At 42.2% G+C, this 19,786-nt stretch overlaps 1 protein-coding gene across 1 annotated transcript; it reads right to left on the bottom strand.

Annotated features, from left to right (window-relative positions):
* Positions 1 to 220: 220 nt before the first annotated feature.
* On the bottom strand, positions 221 to 19,781 carry golim4a (golgi integral membrane protein 4a). The gene is made up of 16 exons (XM_005920121.3): positions 19,079 to 19,781; positions 9,734 to 9,808; positions 9,452 to 9,501; positions 9,260 to 9,313; positions 8,927 to 9,077; positions 7,622 to 7,704; positions 7,413 to 7,496; positions 5,840 to 5,959; positions 5,449 to 5,715; positions 4,838 to 5,124; positions 4,590 to 4,660; positions 4,380 to 4,459; positions 3,808 to 4,005; positions 3,376 to 3,444; positions 3,104 to 3,181; positions 221 to 1,358 (listed from the first exon to the last, which is right to left on the bottom strand). The coding sequence occupies exons 1-16, from the start codon at positions 19,263 to 19,265 to the stop codon at positions 1,212 to 1,214; spliced, it is 2,001 nt and encodes a 666-aa protein (XP_005920183.1). The 5' UTR covers positions 19,266 to 19,781; the 3' UTR covers positions 221 to 1,211.
* Between the last annotated feature and the right edge of the window lie 5 nt (positions 19,782 to 19,786).

Here is a 19,786-nt window from a genome sequence, read left to right as displayed (position 1 = left end):
TTGTTTAAAAAAATACAAATTTTTACCAGAATATTCAGAAAGACTCTTAAGATGAAGTCTTAGATGATTGTAACAAGCTGATTGACCCTCACACCTCCACCACCTTCCTCACACTCACTCAGAGTATTAAAATTGTCAACCACCACTGACGACTTATTAGCAACCTTAAAGCGCATTTTCAAAGAGGTGAATATACAGAATCAGACTACACAGATCACAATTATGTGAAATCTTCTTTATTCCACACAGGCAGCAATTCAGTACAATGAAACCCGCACTTTTCTGTATCAAATATAACTGGTGTACAAATGTACAAATATTCAGCATTTATTTTACTATACATTGCCCAGCAGACTAGAGAAGCTGCAGTAAATTAAGAGTAAATTCCCATCAGCAGTGGACATGAAATAGTTCTCCATTAAAGGCCATGCTGAATGAAGCTTAAGGATCACCAACTGGTGTGCTCTTCTCGCTCCCACCTCATCAAAAAATGATTTTCCAAATGTAAAATGACCTAAAAAGACTTAGGAGAATGGAAAGGCACATGTCACAGTGAGCAGCTTCACCAGAAGTGGCTTACCGATTGGCATCTGTAATAATATCCAGGATATTTTTTTTAATGCACCAATGTATCAGCTTTACAAAACTGGTAAGGATCACGATAACACAGACTTTTAAAAATCAAAATTTTGCACTTTTTTTTATGATTGTCAGAGTTCGTCCTATTAAAAAATAAATAACAGAAAATGACATTTGAGTTCTACCGTGATTACAACTGTCTGCATGAAACATATATATATGTATGAAGGCCTGATCGTGACATCAGAATAAACATGCATCCTTTACACACACACACACACGCTCAAACAAAGCACTTTGATAAACAAAATACATTCTCTGCCTGCTCTTAAAAACAAGAACTACCAGGCAGTCAGGCAGACGAGAAAGTAGACGGAAAATTAAATGAATAAAAATTATATAAAAACTATACTGTATAGATCTCATTTACACCCACCAAATTTTGTCCATTTCCACAGTGTCAGCTGATCCTTTCAAATCTCAGAAGTGTTTGAAATATTGTCCTTCATCTTCTGAGCATAATATCCCAGTTGTATCTCAGTGGATGGCTGGTGCTATTCCTTTGGGATTCAAGGGAAAGAATGCCCTGATTGGTACTATAGGCAAGCTTTTAAAAAACCAAAAAGGCACTTCTACATTTCTGCCCTTTGATCGTTTCCCTTGTCTGCATCCTCCTCCCCCTCCTCTTCTTCCTCCTCGTAATTCACGTCCTCGTTATTCTTGGCATCATTTCTGTGATCCCCGTCCATTCTTGGCCCTTCATGGTTTTTACCTTTATCCTGGAAGCGAATTACAAGCACACAACCTGATTTAATGACCAGGAGTCATGTAAACACGATCATTTCAGACATTTACAGTTAGTGTTTGCCTCCTGTGCAGCGATGCATGAATGAAGCTTAGATCCGCTGAGCTCCTGTTGCAGAGGTGGTAAGTGGCAGTATGAACTATAAGTCTATCAATGTGATTTTTTTTAATGAAGTCTTTTTTTTGAATATATTAAAGATGATAAATGATAATCGCTCTAATCTGTCTCCAAGGTCAGAAGTTACTGTTAGTTACAGACCAGCTGACAGTGAGGAGTCAGATGTCTTTCTCAAGGATATTTCAGCTCTGTGGACGGCTGGTTTTCAAAAGTTTTCAATGTTTTGCAGACTTTATAAAGACTGAATAAATATCTCAAACCAATTAAAATACCACATAACAGGAGTATTAAGGCTTATAGACTTTGTCATATATTGAGACTTCCTTATATGCCAAATTAAACCAAATGCAGGCGAACACACGACACTCCGACTGACTCGACATCCTATCTTTCTCATTTACCGTGAGTCACATGGGCCAGGGTTTACATTACAGAGACAGCACAGTGTGCTCTGACACACTTGAGCTACACACCAGTGAATCCCTGCACAGGTGAATATATTTCTGGATGTGAACCCAGAACATTTCGCTGTGTGCACCTCGACCGTTTTCCTCCAGGAAAGGTTTCAGGGTGTGATGTTACTTGTGAGGTGGAACGGAACCTGATGTGATGATGCTGGGAATAAAAATGAATTCCACATTTGTGCAGGTTAAATGGGAAACGGGAGGCCTAGGAAGTAAAGCGGATTGTGAGGTTGGTGGTTTCAGCTGCAGGGAAGACTGCATGAGCAGAGAGTAAACTTCAAGCGATGTGAAGAAAAATCTTTAACTCCTTGGCCAGTGGAAACACCTTAGAGTATTTTTTAGTTTTAAAATAACCATCCTGTAATAGTAAAGCCATTGAAATTGTTATTTAACAGACAGTGTGTCGTAATTCTTTGATCTAAGGACGATACTTTTCTGTCTTAACCAAGCAGCAGCTTTAACGGGAGTGCAGTACTTCTAATGACCAGTAGATCCTGATTTAAAAAAAAAAGTAAGCACTGACATCAACAAAACCTCCGATTTTCTTTTTTAAAAAGAGACTGTATTTTTAGATCCATCACATTAAGGTGTAGGTTTAATGTCCAGGCAATAGCTGAATTTAAAGATAATCTAGATAGTCGCAGTAGCAAAATGGTTAGCGAGTGACTAGACTTGCTTCCAGAAGGGACTTTGTTTGAAAGCAGGAAACCCATTACGTTTTTCTTATTTCTCTTATTTGTGCCTCCTTGTCTCCTCGGCCCTCCTGGAAATCATGCCTAGATGAGGAGGGCAGAGGAGAATGGAGCTATAACCCAGGATACACAGGTCTTTTAACCTTTATGGCAAACAGCAGGGGATGACTCTTTAAACGTTTGACCTTTTAAAATCACACGTTTCAGTTATTTAAGACGATTAAACCATGTGCATGACTACATGTCACATGTAGTAACATTACTCCATGTTCAGAACTTCATCAAAAATGGCCTAGTTTAAAAAAAAGCTCATGTACTTGGCCTGTTACTTTGACTTCTTTCCCCTTGTGACTTTTCCTCACCGCCTCCGATATTTGATGGGAGAGGAATCAAGGAAATCTAGGAATTGAGAAAAGGAGGATTGACTGCTTTCCCACAGAACATACCTGGTCTCTGTTCTCTTTTTTATATTGATCCTCTCCCTCCTCATCTCTCTTCTGTCCACCAGCTATGTCCTCCTGGGCCTTCAGGACAAGAAAAACCACATTTACGAATTGCAACAATGAAACTTTAGTCACGACACTGAGATGCAAATGTATTGCAGCATTATATTATACTAAACCATATTCATTTAGTTTTGATAGTCTTACATTCAAGTGTTTTGCACCACTCTACTATCACTCAGTACGAAAGGCATGTGTGTGAGCATGCACGTTACCTCATCTTCCGCTTCCTCCTGGTACTGGTCATCCAGTGTGTCCTCTTGCTGGTCTGGATTTCCAGCTATCTGAATGCACACAAATCACAGAACAAGTTAAAACAGGATATAAAGTTTACTTTTCATCATAGATCCTGCGGTTTCTCTCTCTCACTTAATATATATTTATATTAAGGTGCACCTCGCCATGCAGTCTGGCTATAAACATTTTTGAAACAATGGGTCTCTCTGAAGAGCTCACTGAATGATTAACATCCGCACAAAGCTCAGCACTTTATAGCTGCCAACAAGCCCCTCCTCTTCCATTGTTGGCATTTTCCTCTAATCATCTTCCTGTTCAGCCCGTAATGTTGCTGTAATGTCAGTAGCTGCGTGTGCAGATGCTGAATAGAGATTGTGAGTATCTCACTACTGTCGCCTCCCCTGACTCACCACCAGTTCCTCCTCCACAGTCGGTTGTTGCATTTGAATGTGCTGGGCCGGCACTGCAGGCTCCTCTTCCTCTTCAGCCGCATTTTCATCTGCTTCGGCAGCGCGGTGCGGCAGCCGGGCGTCCTCGGCCTCGTCAAACTCATCCTCTCCCTGGTTGTTGGGGTCGTCCTCAGGGTTCAAGTCACCGTCTATGTCACCCTATAGCAAAATAACAAATTTAGAATAAGAGCTGTGGATATGATAAAATGAGTATGTTTTTGCTGGAAATAAAACTGTCAACCTGTCAGTTTCCTGTAATGTTTTATTAATTCTCTGGCTAGTATTCAGAAGATTTACCAGCTCAGTAGGTTGACAGACAAGTGCGGATAGAGAGGGAACAGATGAATATGGAAGTGGGCTGGGGTGATTAAAGAATCGATGTTCTGATGGATGGCTGAATGAGTGTATGGCGTATGATAGACCGGTGTGAATGTTAAGCAAGCGAATGAGCTGGGAGGACAGAGAGAGCCCGAGGATGTTTTAACAGATGGAGCGAGCAAGACGGCAAGACAGACAGACAGACAGACATCCACCTGCTGATGTGGCGGCACTCTGTGATCCGTCTCTCGATTCTCCTCCGCCTCCTGCTCGTGCAACATATGAACGTCTCTCTCTGTTAACACACAGACGCAACACACAAACTAAATCCACTAACATCAACCGGCTGCTTCTGTGAGCTCTAATGATTGAAGGGAATATTTGTGCAGTGAGAAATATGGAAGACGTTTTCCTGCAAATCTCACCTTCATCAACCTCAGCGTGACCGTCGTCTTCTCGAATATCATTGTCCACATTCTCGTATTCAGTCCTCTTCCTAATAACCGAGACGAGTACAGTGCAAGTAAGTACAGGCACGTGTTCTTCTGTAAAGCTATTTTATTAATTCATTTGGAGAAATGTAATAAGAAAATGTGCCGCGGTTCAAAGTTTACTACTCGCTGCGACTGCTCTGTTTCTTTAAAACTGAGCTCACTCCGATCTTAAACCTGACCTCTCGTGTTCTTCTCTCAGGATCTGCTCCCGTCTGTCGGCCTCCCTGTGCTGTTGCTGCTCACGTTCCTGCTCCACCTTCAGCCTCTGCTCCCTGTCCTTCAGCACCCTCTCCCTCTCGGCCTGGAGGGCCTCCTGCCGCCTCTGGATCTGCCTGCCCTCCTCTGCCCTCTGAGCCTGCAGCCGCTGCTGCTCCTGCTGCTGCTCATAGGCTGACTTTAGATGCTGAACCTGGGGGGGCACCTTGTGCTGCAGCTGGTCCTCTGGATGCAGATTCACAGGAGGATCCTGAGAGAGTTATAAATACAAGAGAGAGGAAATATCATGTAGAGCATGAAAAAAGTGAATTAGAGCTCATCAACCGCACTGAATTGATGCCAAGTTTAGATATAAATATAAAGCAATCTTTGTGTGTGTGTGTGGGGGGGGGGGGAGGGGGTTCTCCATGTTTCCTCAAAGCTAAAAAAACAAAAAAAAAAAAACAAAAACAAAAAAACACTGCATAAGCAGAGTCACACTGAACTAACTAATACCAGCAGGAAACAGACGTCCACTTCAAGATCTGTTTAAACCCTGTTTGGATAAGATCTTTTAGTCTAAACCACTGCTGACCATCTGTGGCTGGCGTTTCCGTCGGTCCAATGCGTTCTCATTCTCTTCTTCATGTTCTGGCTCCTGCTCTTCCTCCTGCTGCTCATCCTGTAGCTGGTCTGGGTCCTCCTCCAGCTTCTGAGGCTGTCCAGCTTGGGCCATCTCCTCCTCTGCCAGCTCCCTCCTCCTCTCTGCCTCTCCCTCTCTGTCCTCGTCTTTCTCAGACAGGGCGTGCTGGGTTACAGTGGAGTGGGACTGGACCTCAGAGTGGGCGTGCGCTTCATTGGCCTGGTGAGCCAACCGAGTAGAGAGCCATGAGAGAAATCTTGAGATCTTTTGATATTTACAGTAAACTTTTTGTCTTTCTCAATAAAACAGTATTATTACTTCATCCCAAAGAATCCCAGATTACCCTTGAATCAGTGTTCCAGTGAGCCTGCTGATCTTCATGTGCGTTGGCTTGTGCATGTTGTACCATGCTGGGCGCCTTTTGCAGGGTCTCCTTGAGCTGTTTGTATTCATTCACCTGTGCCTAAAGTGAACAAGAGAAGAGAAAGGCAAAGATTAAGAACACATTTTTACCATTACAAAATTAAGTAAACCTGTTTAACTACTCGCTAACAAAAATATCTAAACAGCCAATCACATGGCAGCAACTCAACAGTCCGAAAAAGAGAAAATATTCAGTGACTGACAACTGACAGTTGGCAAAACACGAGGTGACTGGAAGGCAACAGTAACTCAAACAACTACTCATTACAACCAAGGTATGCAGAAGAGCATCTCTGAATGTGTTCTACAGCTGCAGAAGACCACACCAGGTTTCACTCCTGTCAGCTAAAAATAGGAAACTGAGGCTACAGCTCACACAGGCTCACCAAAACTTGACAATAGAAAACTGGAAAAACACCGTCTGGTCTCACAGGTCTTAATTAACGCTGCAACATCTACACATTTGGGATGTAGTGAACGGGATCTGCAGCAACTGTGTGATGCTGTCTCTGAGGAGTGTTTCCAGCACCTTGTTGAATTAATGACAAAGCATTAAGGTGGTGCAACCCTGTACTGGCAAAGTGTATCTAATGAAGTGGCTAGTGAGTGTGTATATATTTATGCAACACAGAAGCCTAAACCTCTTCTTCCATGATAAATCATTTAGAGCTGTGGCCTCCATCTTTGCGCCGTCTGAAAACTCATTTATTCAGACTGGTTTTTAACCAGTTTTGGGTTTTATGATGCTATGTTTTTATTTTCTGTATTTTTTATGCTTGTCTTTATTGTAAAGCAGTTTTTGATCTACGAAAGGTGCTATATTAATAAAAATAAATTAAAAAAATATAGCAAAAACAACCTCCTGTACAGCCATTAATTAGCTTCCATCTTTTTTTTTTTTAAAAAGGAAAGAAATAAATGAAGCTTTCCCTGCGGCGATACGGATATTTTCTTTCAAACTGTCCGTTCAGTTTTGGCCCTCGTACCGTTAAATCCTTTTATACGCGCATACTTTCAGAACAGGCCAGAGGGTTAAATTCTAAAAATTCTTGCTAAATTCCTCCCTCGTCCCTTTGTCTCGCTCCACTCCCTCCATTATAGCTTTCTGGCTGATTGGCTGCAGTGTGCTTTAGATGCACTGCGCTGACAGCCCTGACTAAATCAAACCCCCTGGAGTGAAGGAAAGAGCGTGTATGCATGTGTGTGTGTGTGTCCAAGCAAACGCACTGATGGAAAGCAGGCCAGGCTTTAAAACAAATTAGTAAATGCAGACAGAAAGAGAGAGAGAGGTGGGGGAATTGAGAGAAATGAAAGTGAGTATCTATCAGCAGAGCTCAGTGTATTCAGTAAACTGTTCAGGCAGTTCAGAGGTCACTCTTAAGGAGAAAGACAATTATAGATTTGCCAAAAAACACACAACCCCCCCCCTGCCTACGGCATCAATCAGCTGCTGTACTCAGTGACGGCAGTAAACCAGGAGGCTGAACCCTTACCTGAGCTGCAGCCAGCGCACTCTTGTGGTCTTCCAGCGTCAGTGCGAGGTGATCGTGGGCTGCCTTCAGGTCCTGATGGTGGATCTGAACAAGCAAATCCGACAAAAGTGAGCCAAGGAGCCATTCACATTTATGACAAGAAAGAAAAAATATATCTGTGCAGACATACAGGATGAAGAAAAGTAAGAAATGTCCAGAGTCTTTCTCACCTGGGCGTCCTGTAGCTGCACGTGAATGTCATGATGGGCTTTCCTCAGTTGTTTATTTTCTTCTCTTAGGTTAACAACACTCTCTGCCACCGCAACAAATCAGAAATAAAGAGAAGAAAAAAAAACAAACAACATGTCAAACAACTTCTCCTGCAATAACTTTCCAATTATTACAACCAGTCATATTAACTCTTACTTGTCTGTCCTTATACTCCATATTACCAACATTTGAATATTTTATAAAAGCAAATTAAATCCACGTTTGTTTTCACACCATTCAACTGTAAAATATGACAAAATCATTTTGCAGTCCAGAAATGTGAAAATAAAAGCAATTTTACATGCAGTATGTCATTAAGTCAGGAGATGGAGACAGAGTAAAAGTGGAAAAAAATCACTTATACTCAAAATGTGACACGCTGACGGCCCTGGATACTAGACAAAACTGCCGGAGAGTGCGAGCTTGGAATCATGCTGACGGATCAATGGTGGGAAAAAGCTGTCCTGAGTCATAAACTACACCCAGGTTCTCATACAGTTGTCCAAAATGTATTAATGGACCAATGTGACAGATGTCATGGCAGATGTTTTATTCCTGCTGTAACCTGCACAGGTTTTAGACTGCTCCTTCAGGAACACGTGTAAGGTTCAGGGACCTGGATGAATGTGGGCTTTTTCATTGCTATTATTTGTGGTTCCACTTGTTCCCCTGAAGATCATTTCTCTGCAATACAATTTTTTCTCTTTTGCATCTCTGTTATAGTCGTATCCTAGGCTCAGAGACGTGATGTCATTTGTCGAGCTAGAAAAGATCAATTTTACAGTAAAAGGCAGCTATATAAATTAACGAGAATTAAAATCCAATATAAAGTGAAGAAGGCTGAAAAACGGTCACATCCAGGAGAAATCACTCTTGTTCACCAGCAGGGTTTGAGTTCAGGAGTACAGTGTGACTACATGGGTCACCATAAAAAGCATGACAATATGTGAACAGCAGGTCATTGCATTTGACCATATAACTGATGTTAGCACTATGGTGATAAGAAGGCCCAAACCATGCCCTGCTAATGTGGAAATCTAATTCATAAAAGTTCTTTCTTTATCATTCTGTGCAGTTATGATGTCACACAGACTCTGATGTTAATGACTTTGCTAAATACTGAAAAAAGTTCGTCCACCCCACTGCGGCATTAGCTCATCAGTTCATCATCCGGATGAGCTAATAATAGAAGCTAACGTTCTTACACTCATATTTACATTGTTTCATTCAGTGTTTGTTTGCAGAAACCTGGCACAAGTCATTACCTTTGAGCTGGGAGACTTCTATCTCTTTGGCCTCCTGAAGTTTATCGTAGCGCTCCTTGTGTTCACCCAGCAGCCGGCTGTGATCCTTGCCCTGGACTTGGTGCTGCTCGTGCAGATCATAATACTGCCTCTTCAGGTCCTCGTGCTGATTCTGAAGGAAAGCTCTTGTTACAAACATAACATCAAAAACTACAAAAAAGGGACAAAAGGCCAGGAAGAATTTGTCTGTTTGGATAAGAGGAAGAAAGGTTAAATATGAGGATGTCTGTGTTAAAAGGAAGAAGAAAACCAGAGGATAAGTGAGTGTATCTATGTGTGTTTTGGGTTTCTGACCTTTAACATCTGATGTTGGACTTGTAAGGAGTTGTATTTGCCGTTTGATTCTTGCTGTTAGAGGATTTAAAAAAAAAGAAAAAAAAGAGAGATAATTGTTTGCACACAAGTTCTGCACAGATATCTCAAGCAGACAAAATAAAGAAGCCAACTAACAAATAAAAAAGCAACACTGTAGTGTACAAAAGATACCTTCTCTCTGTTCAATGATTGCTGCGCTTCGATCTTATAAACCAGATAATCTGAAAAAGACAAAAACAACAGAAAAGAAGCTAATTGAAACCAAATTTACACTTGAGATTACAATTTAAATAGATGCACTATTTTGCAGAATTTTTTTCTTAAATTTAAACTCAATAATTATGTTGTCTTAAAAACTGACTCTACTGCAGTCTAATATTTACTTTAGCACAAACTCCTCAATACGGACAAATTCCTTAAGTCGAGACTGAGTGTACATGCTACTTTTCTCACCTTCTTTGGCCTTTTTGTGCTCCAACCTCTCCTTCTGAAGACTCTTCTCCAACCTGGAGCGATGCTCATACACCACTACAGGAAACATGGAGGGGATGAATTAAGGGAAGTATTAGTGAGTGCTTTGACATCTATCTGGACCAGCAAACCAAACACAAAGCTGCAATACCAACACTTGGACTGCAAAAACAACCTCAACATTAGTCAAGTGAAGTGAAGTGAAGATCCTTTTGGCAATTTTCTTAGCAAACTAGCTTGACGTAGATATCTACAGTCTACATCAAGCAATATTCAAAGCATGGGGAAGTAGGTCAGTGCAGGAGCAAAGTATTCTGGGTAAAATTTGACTACATACACACTGTCATTCTATTGCTGCCAAGTATGCAGATATACTGAGCATACATTTGCAAATAGAGGTTTACATACATTCATGAGCGCGAATGTCTGATCATTTTGGTCTTTCGGTGATTTCTTTGAACTCTTCTTTTCCCAGCACATATCTTTAACTTTTTAAGGGGCTTTTAAGTGTAGTCGACAAATAACAATGAGGTTGGGGCTTTGGGAAGGCCATTGTAGAAGCTTTATCCCTTACAAAAACAGTTTTGATGCATGTTTGGGATGATTGTCCTGTTGGAACACAATATTCCCTCAAAATTTAAACTTCCTAGCTGTTGATCTGAGGTGAAGTTGAAGAATTTAGATGTTGTCAAACTTCCTCATTATCCCATCCACTTTCTGCAAAATGCCATTACCACAGGCAGCAAAGCAGCCGCACAGCATAATGCTACCACCACCATGCTTGAAAGCTGATACAGCATTCCTAGGTCTTTGTCTTGTCTCATAAAACTTTTCTCAGCAGTTTCTTCATTTCTTCCCATACTCTCAGTCTATGGCGATTTGGCAATTTCTAGTTCATGGCAGGCTTGAGCCTTGCTGGTTCCTGGGTTGTTTCTACAATACAATTTTATATCTTCAGTGAGTTCTTTGGACTTTCTCATTGTTCTGAATATTGGTCAAACCAATAAGGTGTCAAACAAATCTGTTCTATGCTGCAGAGAGAAATTACCAGTAGTCAATTGTGATCACTACTGAGGAGTTAGCGCTTGACCATGGCAAATATACTGTAGAACTGTCAGCACTTTGAGTATATGTATATATTTAGGACAGTATGTATAATTTTGACATTGTGTGGATTAGAGAAAATCCTAAATGAAGTCACACTTGTTTTTTTGTTCAAGGAAATTATTAAAAGTCCCAAATTACCATGCCATTCATGTCCTTGATAAGTGTATGTAAACTCCTGACCTCAGCTGTATTTGTTAAAAGAATATGAAAAGAATAGTCCTATAAAAGTCTTATCCTCTTCATGCTCTAAAAGCTTGAGTACCTGTTTAGATTCATTTCTTACCTCTCCAGCTATCCTCTAAACCAGCGGTCCCCAACCTTTTTTGCGCCACGGACCGGTTTATGCCCGACAATATTTTCATGGACCGGCTTTCAAGGTGTCGCGGATAAATACAACAAAATAAAACTAGTACCGGTACCGAAAAAAAGAAAATTTATTCATAACACACGTGAAAAGACCCAGGAAAACAGAGTAAACGATAAAAAACGATAACAAAAATAACGCTGAAAACCGATAAAAACCCTGAAAACTATACATTTCACACCTGAGCCTCAACTCTCGCGGCCTGGTACCGGTCCGAGGCCCGGGGGTTGGGGACCGCTGCTCTGAACTCTCCATAATCTCCCTATTCCTCCCCATTTCATGATCCTCATCTTTTCTAAATCAGAGAAACAAAAAGCAACCCGACTGTGAACAAAGCAGCATAAGTAGTCCTCGATCACTGTTAGCAGTGCAACATACTGAGAAATGTCAGGTTTATTTCTTGCGAGTCAGCTTTGGTCAGTTCTTGAGGCAACTCGTGAAGGCATTTTCTAACTTGGACACATTTTCTAACTTGCCATTAACCTCAGTTTATTTTTTCACTAAATGCATTACATCTATTTAACACATTTCAGTAGGAAGCTACTGACAACTGGACAGCGTCTCACGTTAGAATCTGACTGTACCGCTATTAATTTGTTCTGGTCAGGTTTGGAGTCTTCACACACCCCTGTTCTCTGCTGCCTGTTGGAGCGGGGGGGCTAGGAGGAGGAGTTGGCCGTCTGATTGGGGTCTGGAATGTGGGGCCTCCCTGCTGCTGCCGAGCCGGGGCAGTCTGCTTCTCTCCACCCCAGGGAAAAGGGTAACACTACCTGGGTCTGGGTGCAGTTTCCCCTTCCAGGGGCAAGGGTACCTAGACCCGGGGATTAGAGTACGCTTGGGGAGTGTGATCGTGTGTACAGCGTCTCTTTATGTCTGTCTCCACGTTGGTTGAGTGTGGAGTAAGTGTACATGAGAGCATGAGGGTGGGAATGGATGTTTGTATCTGTGTGTGCCTGTTTGTCTGTGTCTATATGTCAGGTTGGGTATCAGCCGCCACCTCTCTGGGGACATCTCAGGCCCTCCAAGGTATGGAGGCCTATCTCCCCCACCACCATTCCCCTGCCAGTGGCAGACGCCCTCAGACATCGGTGCGTTGGTGGTTCTTTGTGTCCGGGGATGGGCGTCCAGGTACACACCGGCTCACTCCTTGGTGGCTGCTTGTCGGGGCCTGGAGCCTGGGGCTCGCTCGGGCCACTTCGGGGGTGGGGTGCCCCTCGGCCTGGGGCTCGGTCACTCTGGCGCAGCTGGCTGCCGGCGGAGCTCACGGGCACGTCACTGCAACTCCCCCTGGCTTCTGCTCCGCGGCTGCTGAGTGAGCCCTCATCTGGGACTCTCCTCAGCTCTTTCTGGGACAGTGGCGCGGCTGCCCCTCTGTTGGTCTTCCTTGGTCTCTTGTGTTCTGGGGGCCTCTGGATGTCTGGAGTTTGATCTCCTCCATACCTGCTTCAGCCCTGGAGGACGGGGCTGTGGCCCCCCCACACCCTCTAACAGATCATTACATGCTCACAGGTGTACACACGGGTGCTCACACACACACAAACTACACCCTTTTTGGCTCCTACCTCAAAGCACACTGTGCGCTGTCGATCTGACGTGCTGCACAATAATGTTTAATATTTAGTATTTACTCGTTATATTCCCATAGATCATCGTGATGTTGTTTATTCTATTGCTCTTTTTTTCCTGCTTGTTTTCTCTTTTTTCTTTCTCAACAGGTGATCCAGGTGATTGATATATGTATTTTTTGTCTGCTTATTTTGTTGTTTTTTGCCCTTTATCACCGTTCCTCTTCCCCACTGTTTCTCTTTCCCTCCTTCTTTCTCCCCTTTCTTTTCCCCAGTCAAGTCTGTCCCGTATTTAGCAGGTTAAAATAAAAATAAACAATAAAAGGCGAATCAAATAGACCAATACGGCAAGGCTGGGTTGGTCGATTTGGTAAAGTTATTCCATTGGGCATCTTTCTTTGCCTTTAGACAATAATTCTGATGGCAAAAGAGCCAAACGGGACAGGCAAGAAAAAAAGAAAAACCCCATTTGTTCTGGTCTCCAGGCAGCATGTGATTTAACTGTTAAAACAAGAACTCTGAACATTAAATCTTCACTTATTCCTTTCCACTGGGGGCTGGGCAGTGAAACTGATGATGTGGCTATTCTTCCCTCTGAGTGCCACCTCAACAGATTCCAAGATAACTGTTCGCTACATCTATATTTAGTTTTAATATCATGAGGGCAGCAAAAGGAAAGAAGGACAGGGGTAAAAGAAGAAGGGACAGGAAATTAACAAGAGAGTAAAACGAAGCTCAAAGAAACTGGAAAGCTGATCCTAACAGACCAGCGCTAGTGTAAATAAAGGTACCTAACTATCAAGAGGACAAAAAACCTGCTTCTATCATATGAAAAGCCAATGTAATGACAACAAAAGTCACCCGCACAATTCAGCTCACCACGTTTTTACTCTCAATGTTGCTTTAAAGTGGTTATATCAACTTTTTTCATTATGCGTTGTGAGAACATTTCTTATGGCACTGGTGTATAAAAAGAAAATACCTTTTATGATTCTGTACAGTGTGCTCATTTGATTCCATTTAGATAAACAGTTCATGCTGCACCACTTGCTGTTTTTTTTCTTGTTTTTTTTCATGCAGAAGTTAAAGTAATCCCATCTGTTTCCCAACAGACTCTCTGGTCTTTCCTCATCGGATTTTAGAATACAATAAGTTTAAGTTGTGACTCGCATGTTATAATGCTGCCGGGATCAGTGCTGAATAAGTAGCATATAACGCTTAATGGCAGTAAAGCAGAAGTGAACAAACTTTCCCGAAGTTTCTTTCATCAACGCCTGATCAGGTGGTTGTCTAAAACCTCACCAGATTGGATTTTATTTTGCTCCTCTGAGGCGTTGAACCTCCTCAGCAGTGCCAAAGATGAGGCTATGTTTTTCTTAGATGAGCTCAGCTAGGCTACACTCTCATTGTGGGCCAACTGGGTTGGGCTAGAGCGACAAACAACTGGAGTCTAAAGCTTAATTTATAGCACTGTACTGATTCCCTGTAGAGCTCAGGCCATAATGAGTGATGTTGTGGTTTGCATTTATACTTGGTTTCCCATCACGAGAGAAACTAAATTGTTTGTGGTCAACTCAGAGCTAATAGATCTCAAACAATTGCTAACTGTACTGAAACACGGTACAGAGAAAAGATTTCAAAACAGACTCACTACACGTACTGTCAGGGGCATGAAAAGTGCCTTATATCTACTGGCAGAATATTATGTACTGTAATAGAAGAGTGATCGAGCAATGTGCAGATGAATTTACATTCAAAGAAGCAATGAGTATCACATAGGCCTGAACCTTAGCCACCTAAAAACAAATAGTGCTGTAGGTCCAGAATATAAACACACAAAAAACAACTTCAGCTGTCAAAACTCAAAAACCAAATGTCATAAAAGCATACAAGGAAAGCAAAGACAGCACAATGGAGAGTTTTCATTGCTTTTGAAAACCTGGATCCACTACAAAGAACTTCTTTGTATAATATGACTTCTGTCTTCTCTGCCACGGGGGGGGGGGGCAACCTAAAGAATAAGCAACAGCACAAATAAAAACCAGAGCAGGCCACATAACTGGCTGTTCCACATTTTTTAATACTCTAAGTGGTTGTAGCTCACAGTTACAACATGTAGAGGTGAGTCTGCAAAGCTCTGCTTAGCATCTACACACTTCACTGCTATCGTGGGCCCTTCACTTAGCATGTACATATATACATGCAACAGGCTCACAGCAAAGAGAGAGCAGCTACAGGAGGAGGGCCAATAACGCAAACATACAAAGAGCTGCTGGTGTGTGCTACAAGTGTGAAATGGCCACAGACTGTTGACTCTTTTGTTGTTAGCTGTCTCCATGCTACATTAGCTCTGCTGTTGGCAGTGTTGGTGGCACGTGGCGTAGTAAACGGAGAACAACTCAGAACTGAATTCACCGACCTCACAGTTCAGGCCACTGTCACAGATACAGCTTTTTGACTTACGATCAATCCGATATTTGATCCAAACATCAGATCGGGGCATCTCCCCATCAGACTGATGAAACACAGTGTGGTTTGAGTGCAGATAAGAACAAGGGAGCCTTCTATGGTGGTGACATTTATTGACCTACTGGTTTAGATGTGGCGAGGATAAGATCAGTTAGATTTGGCTCAGGGTGTTGAAAAGGAAATGTGGGCCACGAATTTTTTTTTCTGTGGCGTTTTTGTTGGTTCACATTCCTACTTCCATTGTGTATACACACATACACACCAGACATACAAACACAACAGACCAATTAGGTTTAGGAGTGAAGTTCAATACAGATGCATGTTCCAAGAATCCAAAAAGTGTTGATTGAATATTTTATGTGTTCTGGAACTAACTGTCTGCTACTAAGTTTTGCACACTTCAAGACTAATGTCTTTGACGGGTAACCTATTTTACAAGTCACTCTTTGTTACAATCAGGTCAGGCCTTACCGGGACAGGAACTCAGAAAGACTGTGAGACACATGACCTGATCCAGGAAGTGATATTAGGTCAAAGAAACGGCATGTTTGCGTATTTACTCCCCACAAGATTTTCTTTTTCATCAAGTTTGTTTTTTGAGTCTACAGGTAACATTGAAAGGATGTAAAATATGTTGATATCTACAGTTCACATTAATGTTCTTGAGCTACTTGTAAACAGAGTAAATAGTGTACACAGTATATACAGGCCCTCAATCAGCTGCAAATTTACAACATCAAAAGCCAAAGAGCTAAATATTGCATGTCACCCATTGTCACTATCAAGGCCTCAAACTGTAGATGTTAAGCAAGAATGTTGAAACATTTTGGTTTCAAAACTGCAGCTTCTCAGCTCCCAAAAGCTCACCACGTGTTGTTAAAAGACAACGTGTTGCGACAAACACGCAATTTCTTGAAACGTGTCAGTGCCATCGAAGCTCGCGCTCATCAAAATGAGCATCAAAACAAACATTAAATTTTAAATCTTAAATATTTCATGAGCTCCCATTTGCACTGCTCTCAATTAAATACAGGATGTAGGTGATTAGTAAATAACAGCTCTCTGTTTCTACTGACGCTTTTACACGCCATCCCAACTTCTTTGGAAATAGGGCCGGTTGTTAAATCACAGTGACACATTTGTCAGCGTGCACGCATAACCACAAAGTGCCTGTTAAAGACTTAAAGTGCTTTAAATGACTGATGACTGCCAGCCTGTGGCTGCAGTGGATAACAGGGAATCAATGTGCCTGGCTCACAACCCTCACATTGCCCCCACCCCTCAAGCTATAACCAACCTCTAAATATAGGGCCAGAAAAACAGCAATCTGTAGTCAGCTGTGGTTGTCAAGTGGCTTTGTGATTGGCTGAACGATGCACTGTTTCACAATGATAGTTATGGGTGTGGCGCACAAGCAGGAGAGAGCTGAGCTACAGGAAGTTGAAATCTACATAATGTATGCTGGTACCCTGCAGGACCCTGTTATGGATGACATCACTGGATGTGATGTAATCTGTTGCCTGAATTTTTTTTTTCTTTTAAGCTTTTGCATTCTCAACGATGAACTTTTAGCCTAGGCCTTGTAAATATACCTTGTTAAAAAACTTAGTGGATTCCTCATACAGCACCCTATACTGTCATGACACTACAGAAGAATTAGCAAGGTCTATACCTCTAAACAGTCTCCTGTTGCAAATTGATTTGCCAGTAGAGCAAGGCTTTATTGGCACAAATCCAGCAATTATTTGGAAACACCTTAAGCATAAAAAAATAGTAGTAAAAGCTTCAATGTGTGGTCCTGAAAATCAGTAGATATGGACTATATCTGCTTTCCAGTAAATAGAGACACAAATACGTTCACCTTAAAAGACCTTCATTGCATCTTAATCTACTAGCAGCAGAAGGGTTTTATTAAAAGGCCCAACTTCAGGAACTTCACCCCACTTTCACAACATTTTAACAATCTTGTTCGGCAGTACCCTGAGTGCTTCCTCCATATAAGCGTGCGTGAACATGCTGCTGTGCTGACAGGATGTGAGGTTTCGGGCCTTGCCATTATGCCATGAGTTTAAAATTAGCCGATGGGCAAAGAGCCCGCTCCTACATGGCTTTTCAGAACAAGGTTTGTTTGCGCCCACATCAGGAAGCAAAGAAGTGTGTCAGGCTTTCAGCTCAGACTCAGAACCTGACAATGTAATCCAGCCTTTAATCCAACAATAAACAAGTAAGCCATTTTTCCCTATTACCCATCGGTTTGCCATACCGTGAAGCTGCCCTAAATCTTTCACCGGTCAGTTCTAGAAGTCTGCATGCATTTGAATATGGTCCAGGGGTGTTTTGTCTTCAAGGTAAAGAGAACTGCTTTGTGTTAAGTTTTGATGCTTTCGCTGACATAAGAAGATCCCTTTAGTCATTCTTCAGTTCAGGTCTGTGGAAATACATCCACCCCCCTGTAATACTGGTATAACCAGAAACAGAGTGGCGATATACTGTGACCATCTAGATATAATAGGTATACTGTATCTGGTATCAAGATAGGGGAACTCCCAGTCCTCCATAAGTTTTTGGGCACTTTTGTTAATATGGGTGCTCTTTACTCAAATGATCAGAAATGACAAGAAAATGTATGGATTTCTGTCAAGTAAGCTAACAAACTGTGCTGATGAGCGCATTGTCTTAAAGGCCACGTTTATAGCAGGAACTTGAGTATCACTATGTTGCTCATTACAGTGTTTAGAAGTTCCGGCAATCTGTGGGAAATTACTCCTTATTGCTCATGAACGTACAAGTTTAAGGCAAAATCTAATCTGATGTGATCCTCTGGAATAACTGGGGCACAATTGGGAATTTTCTCCAACGTAATGCTTTTTAGTTTCAGCGATTACCTGAGAGTCAAGGATGCCAGCATGGCAACAACATCCTGCACCATGGTGGCTAAACATCAAGAAAAACAAAAACAAAGACAAAATGAGCTCTAAGACTTCTAGGAATACAGCTAAAATACAGTGACTGCAACCAGGCGCTTGTGTTGTAATAGCCTCAGTTGACCACAGCTGCAGGAAGTGACGGGGCTAATTTCACTTTGACTGCACCTCTGGAAAAACAAATGAACTCTCGTTAAAGGCAAATATGCTTTTAAAACATTTTTTTAAAAAGGCAAATATGCTCATCTCATTGTCAGGAGGTCAGGAGCCATCACCAGTTTATTGGCAGCTTTACTGAAGTATCATTTCTCTAATCCAGCTAGATCAGATGTGGCAGGAAAGTTAGGATGTTTCTGGGAAATCTGTCTCTTTTCAGTTTACAACTGTGGTTTTCATGGGGTCTCAGCTAATGAGTACTGTTATTACTGATTAATATAGTGATTCGTTTGTCTACAGGATGCTTAAAAGATACCAAAAACGCTTTTATCATTAACTACATCTCAGATTGATCAAATTTCTCAGTTTTGCTGTGTGCCAAAGATCCAAATATTTAATTGACTATTAACATTACCAGTAAAGCACACAGTCTTTACAATAAAGCCAGGAATGTTGAAGACGGAACTTTTTTTTATTTTTATTTTTTATTTAAAACCTTAAACACGTCTATACAAACATTTTGTAACCCAGTCTGGTTTTTAAGGTGCTAAATGAACGCCGAACTTAAGTTTGTTAAGTAAAGTAATATCAAGTCCTCCAATTTGTTTTAAAAGATGTAAGGGTGTTTCAGCATGTTCGACAATAATGACAATGCAGTTTTATCCACGGAGTCTTGGCGTGACACGTAACGTCGTGTCAGCTGTGGACAAACATTCGATCACCTCTCCGCCCCCGTGTTTACCTTGGAGCTGTGCCGACAGCGACTCTTGGTGTTGCTGATACTTCAGTGCCATCGCCTCCGTCCTTTTGAGCTGTTTGTGCATCTCGTACGACACCATGCCCCCGTACATCACCCCGCAGACCACGGTGACCAGAAGGAGACATTGGAAGATCCTCCGCTGCCTCCGGGAGCACACCCCGTTTCCCATGTTGGACCCGCACCCCTCCCCGCCTTCTATGCGCGAAAGCCCCGTCTCTGCCGCTGGAAAGTTCCGACTCAACTTTTTCCCCCTCCCGGTGAGAACTGAGGAAACTGAGGAAACCTCCCCCTCCCCTCACACCCCGAGCATTTCCACGCAGAAAACACAAGCTACGTGCTAATACTCGCTTTCGGGCACATTATTATCTTTTTTAGCAGAGCTGCATCCAAATCTCGACCCTCTCCCCCCTCTGCAACTTCAAAGTAGCCGCTCAGATTCTCGCCTGACTTACAGCCAAACTCTGGCTCTGCCTTCTTTTTAGCTCTAAAAGCAACAAAATAAATAAGACGGGCGAGTCCTGCGTGGGTCTCTCTTCCTCTCTTGCAGAGTTTCCGACGTGACTCGGGCAAGCTTAGAGAGAAGTTAAAAGTTGGGTCCACGACGAGGCCTTCATAGCACCTTTAACTTCAGTTACGTGTCAGCCGAGCGGCTCCCTGCCATCCAACTGCAGCGCTATAGGAAGTCCCTCC

This window comes from Haplochromis burtoni, unplaced genomic scaffold (assembly GCF_018398535.1).
Source record: "Haplochromis burtoni strain Fernald_Lab_line unplaced genomic scaffold, NCSU_Asbu1 Contig_38, whole genome shotgun sequence".
NCBI classification, from domain to species: Eukaryota; Metazoa; Chordata; class Actinopteri; order Cichliformes; family Cichlidae; genus Haplochromis; species Haplochromis burtoni.
This window is presented reverse-complemented; position numbering and strand designations above follow the sequence as displayed.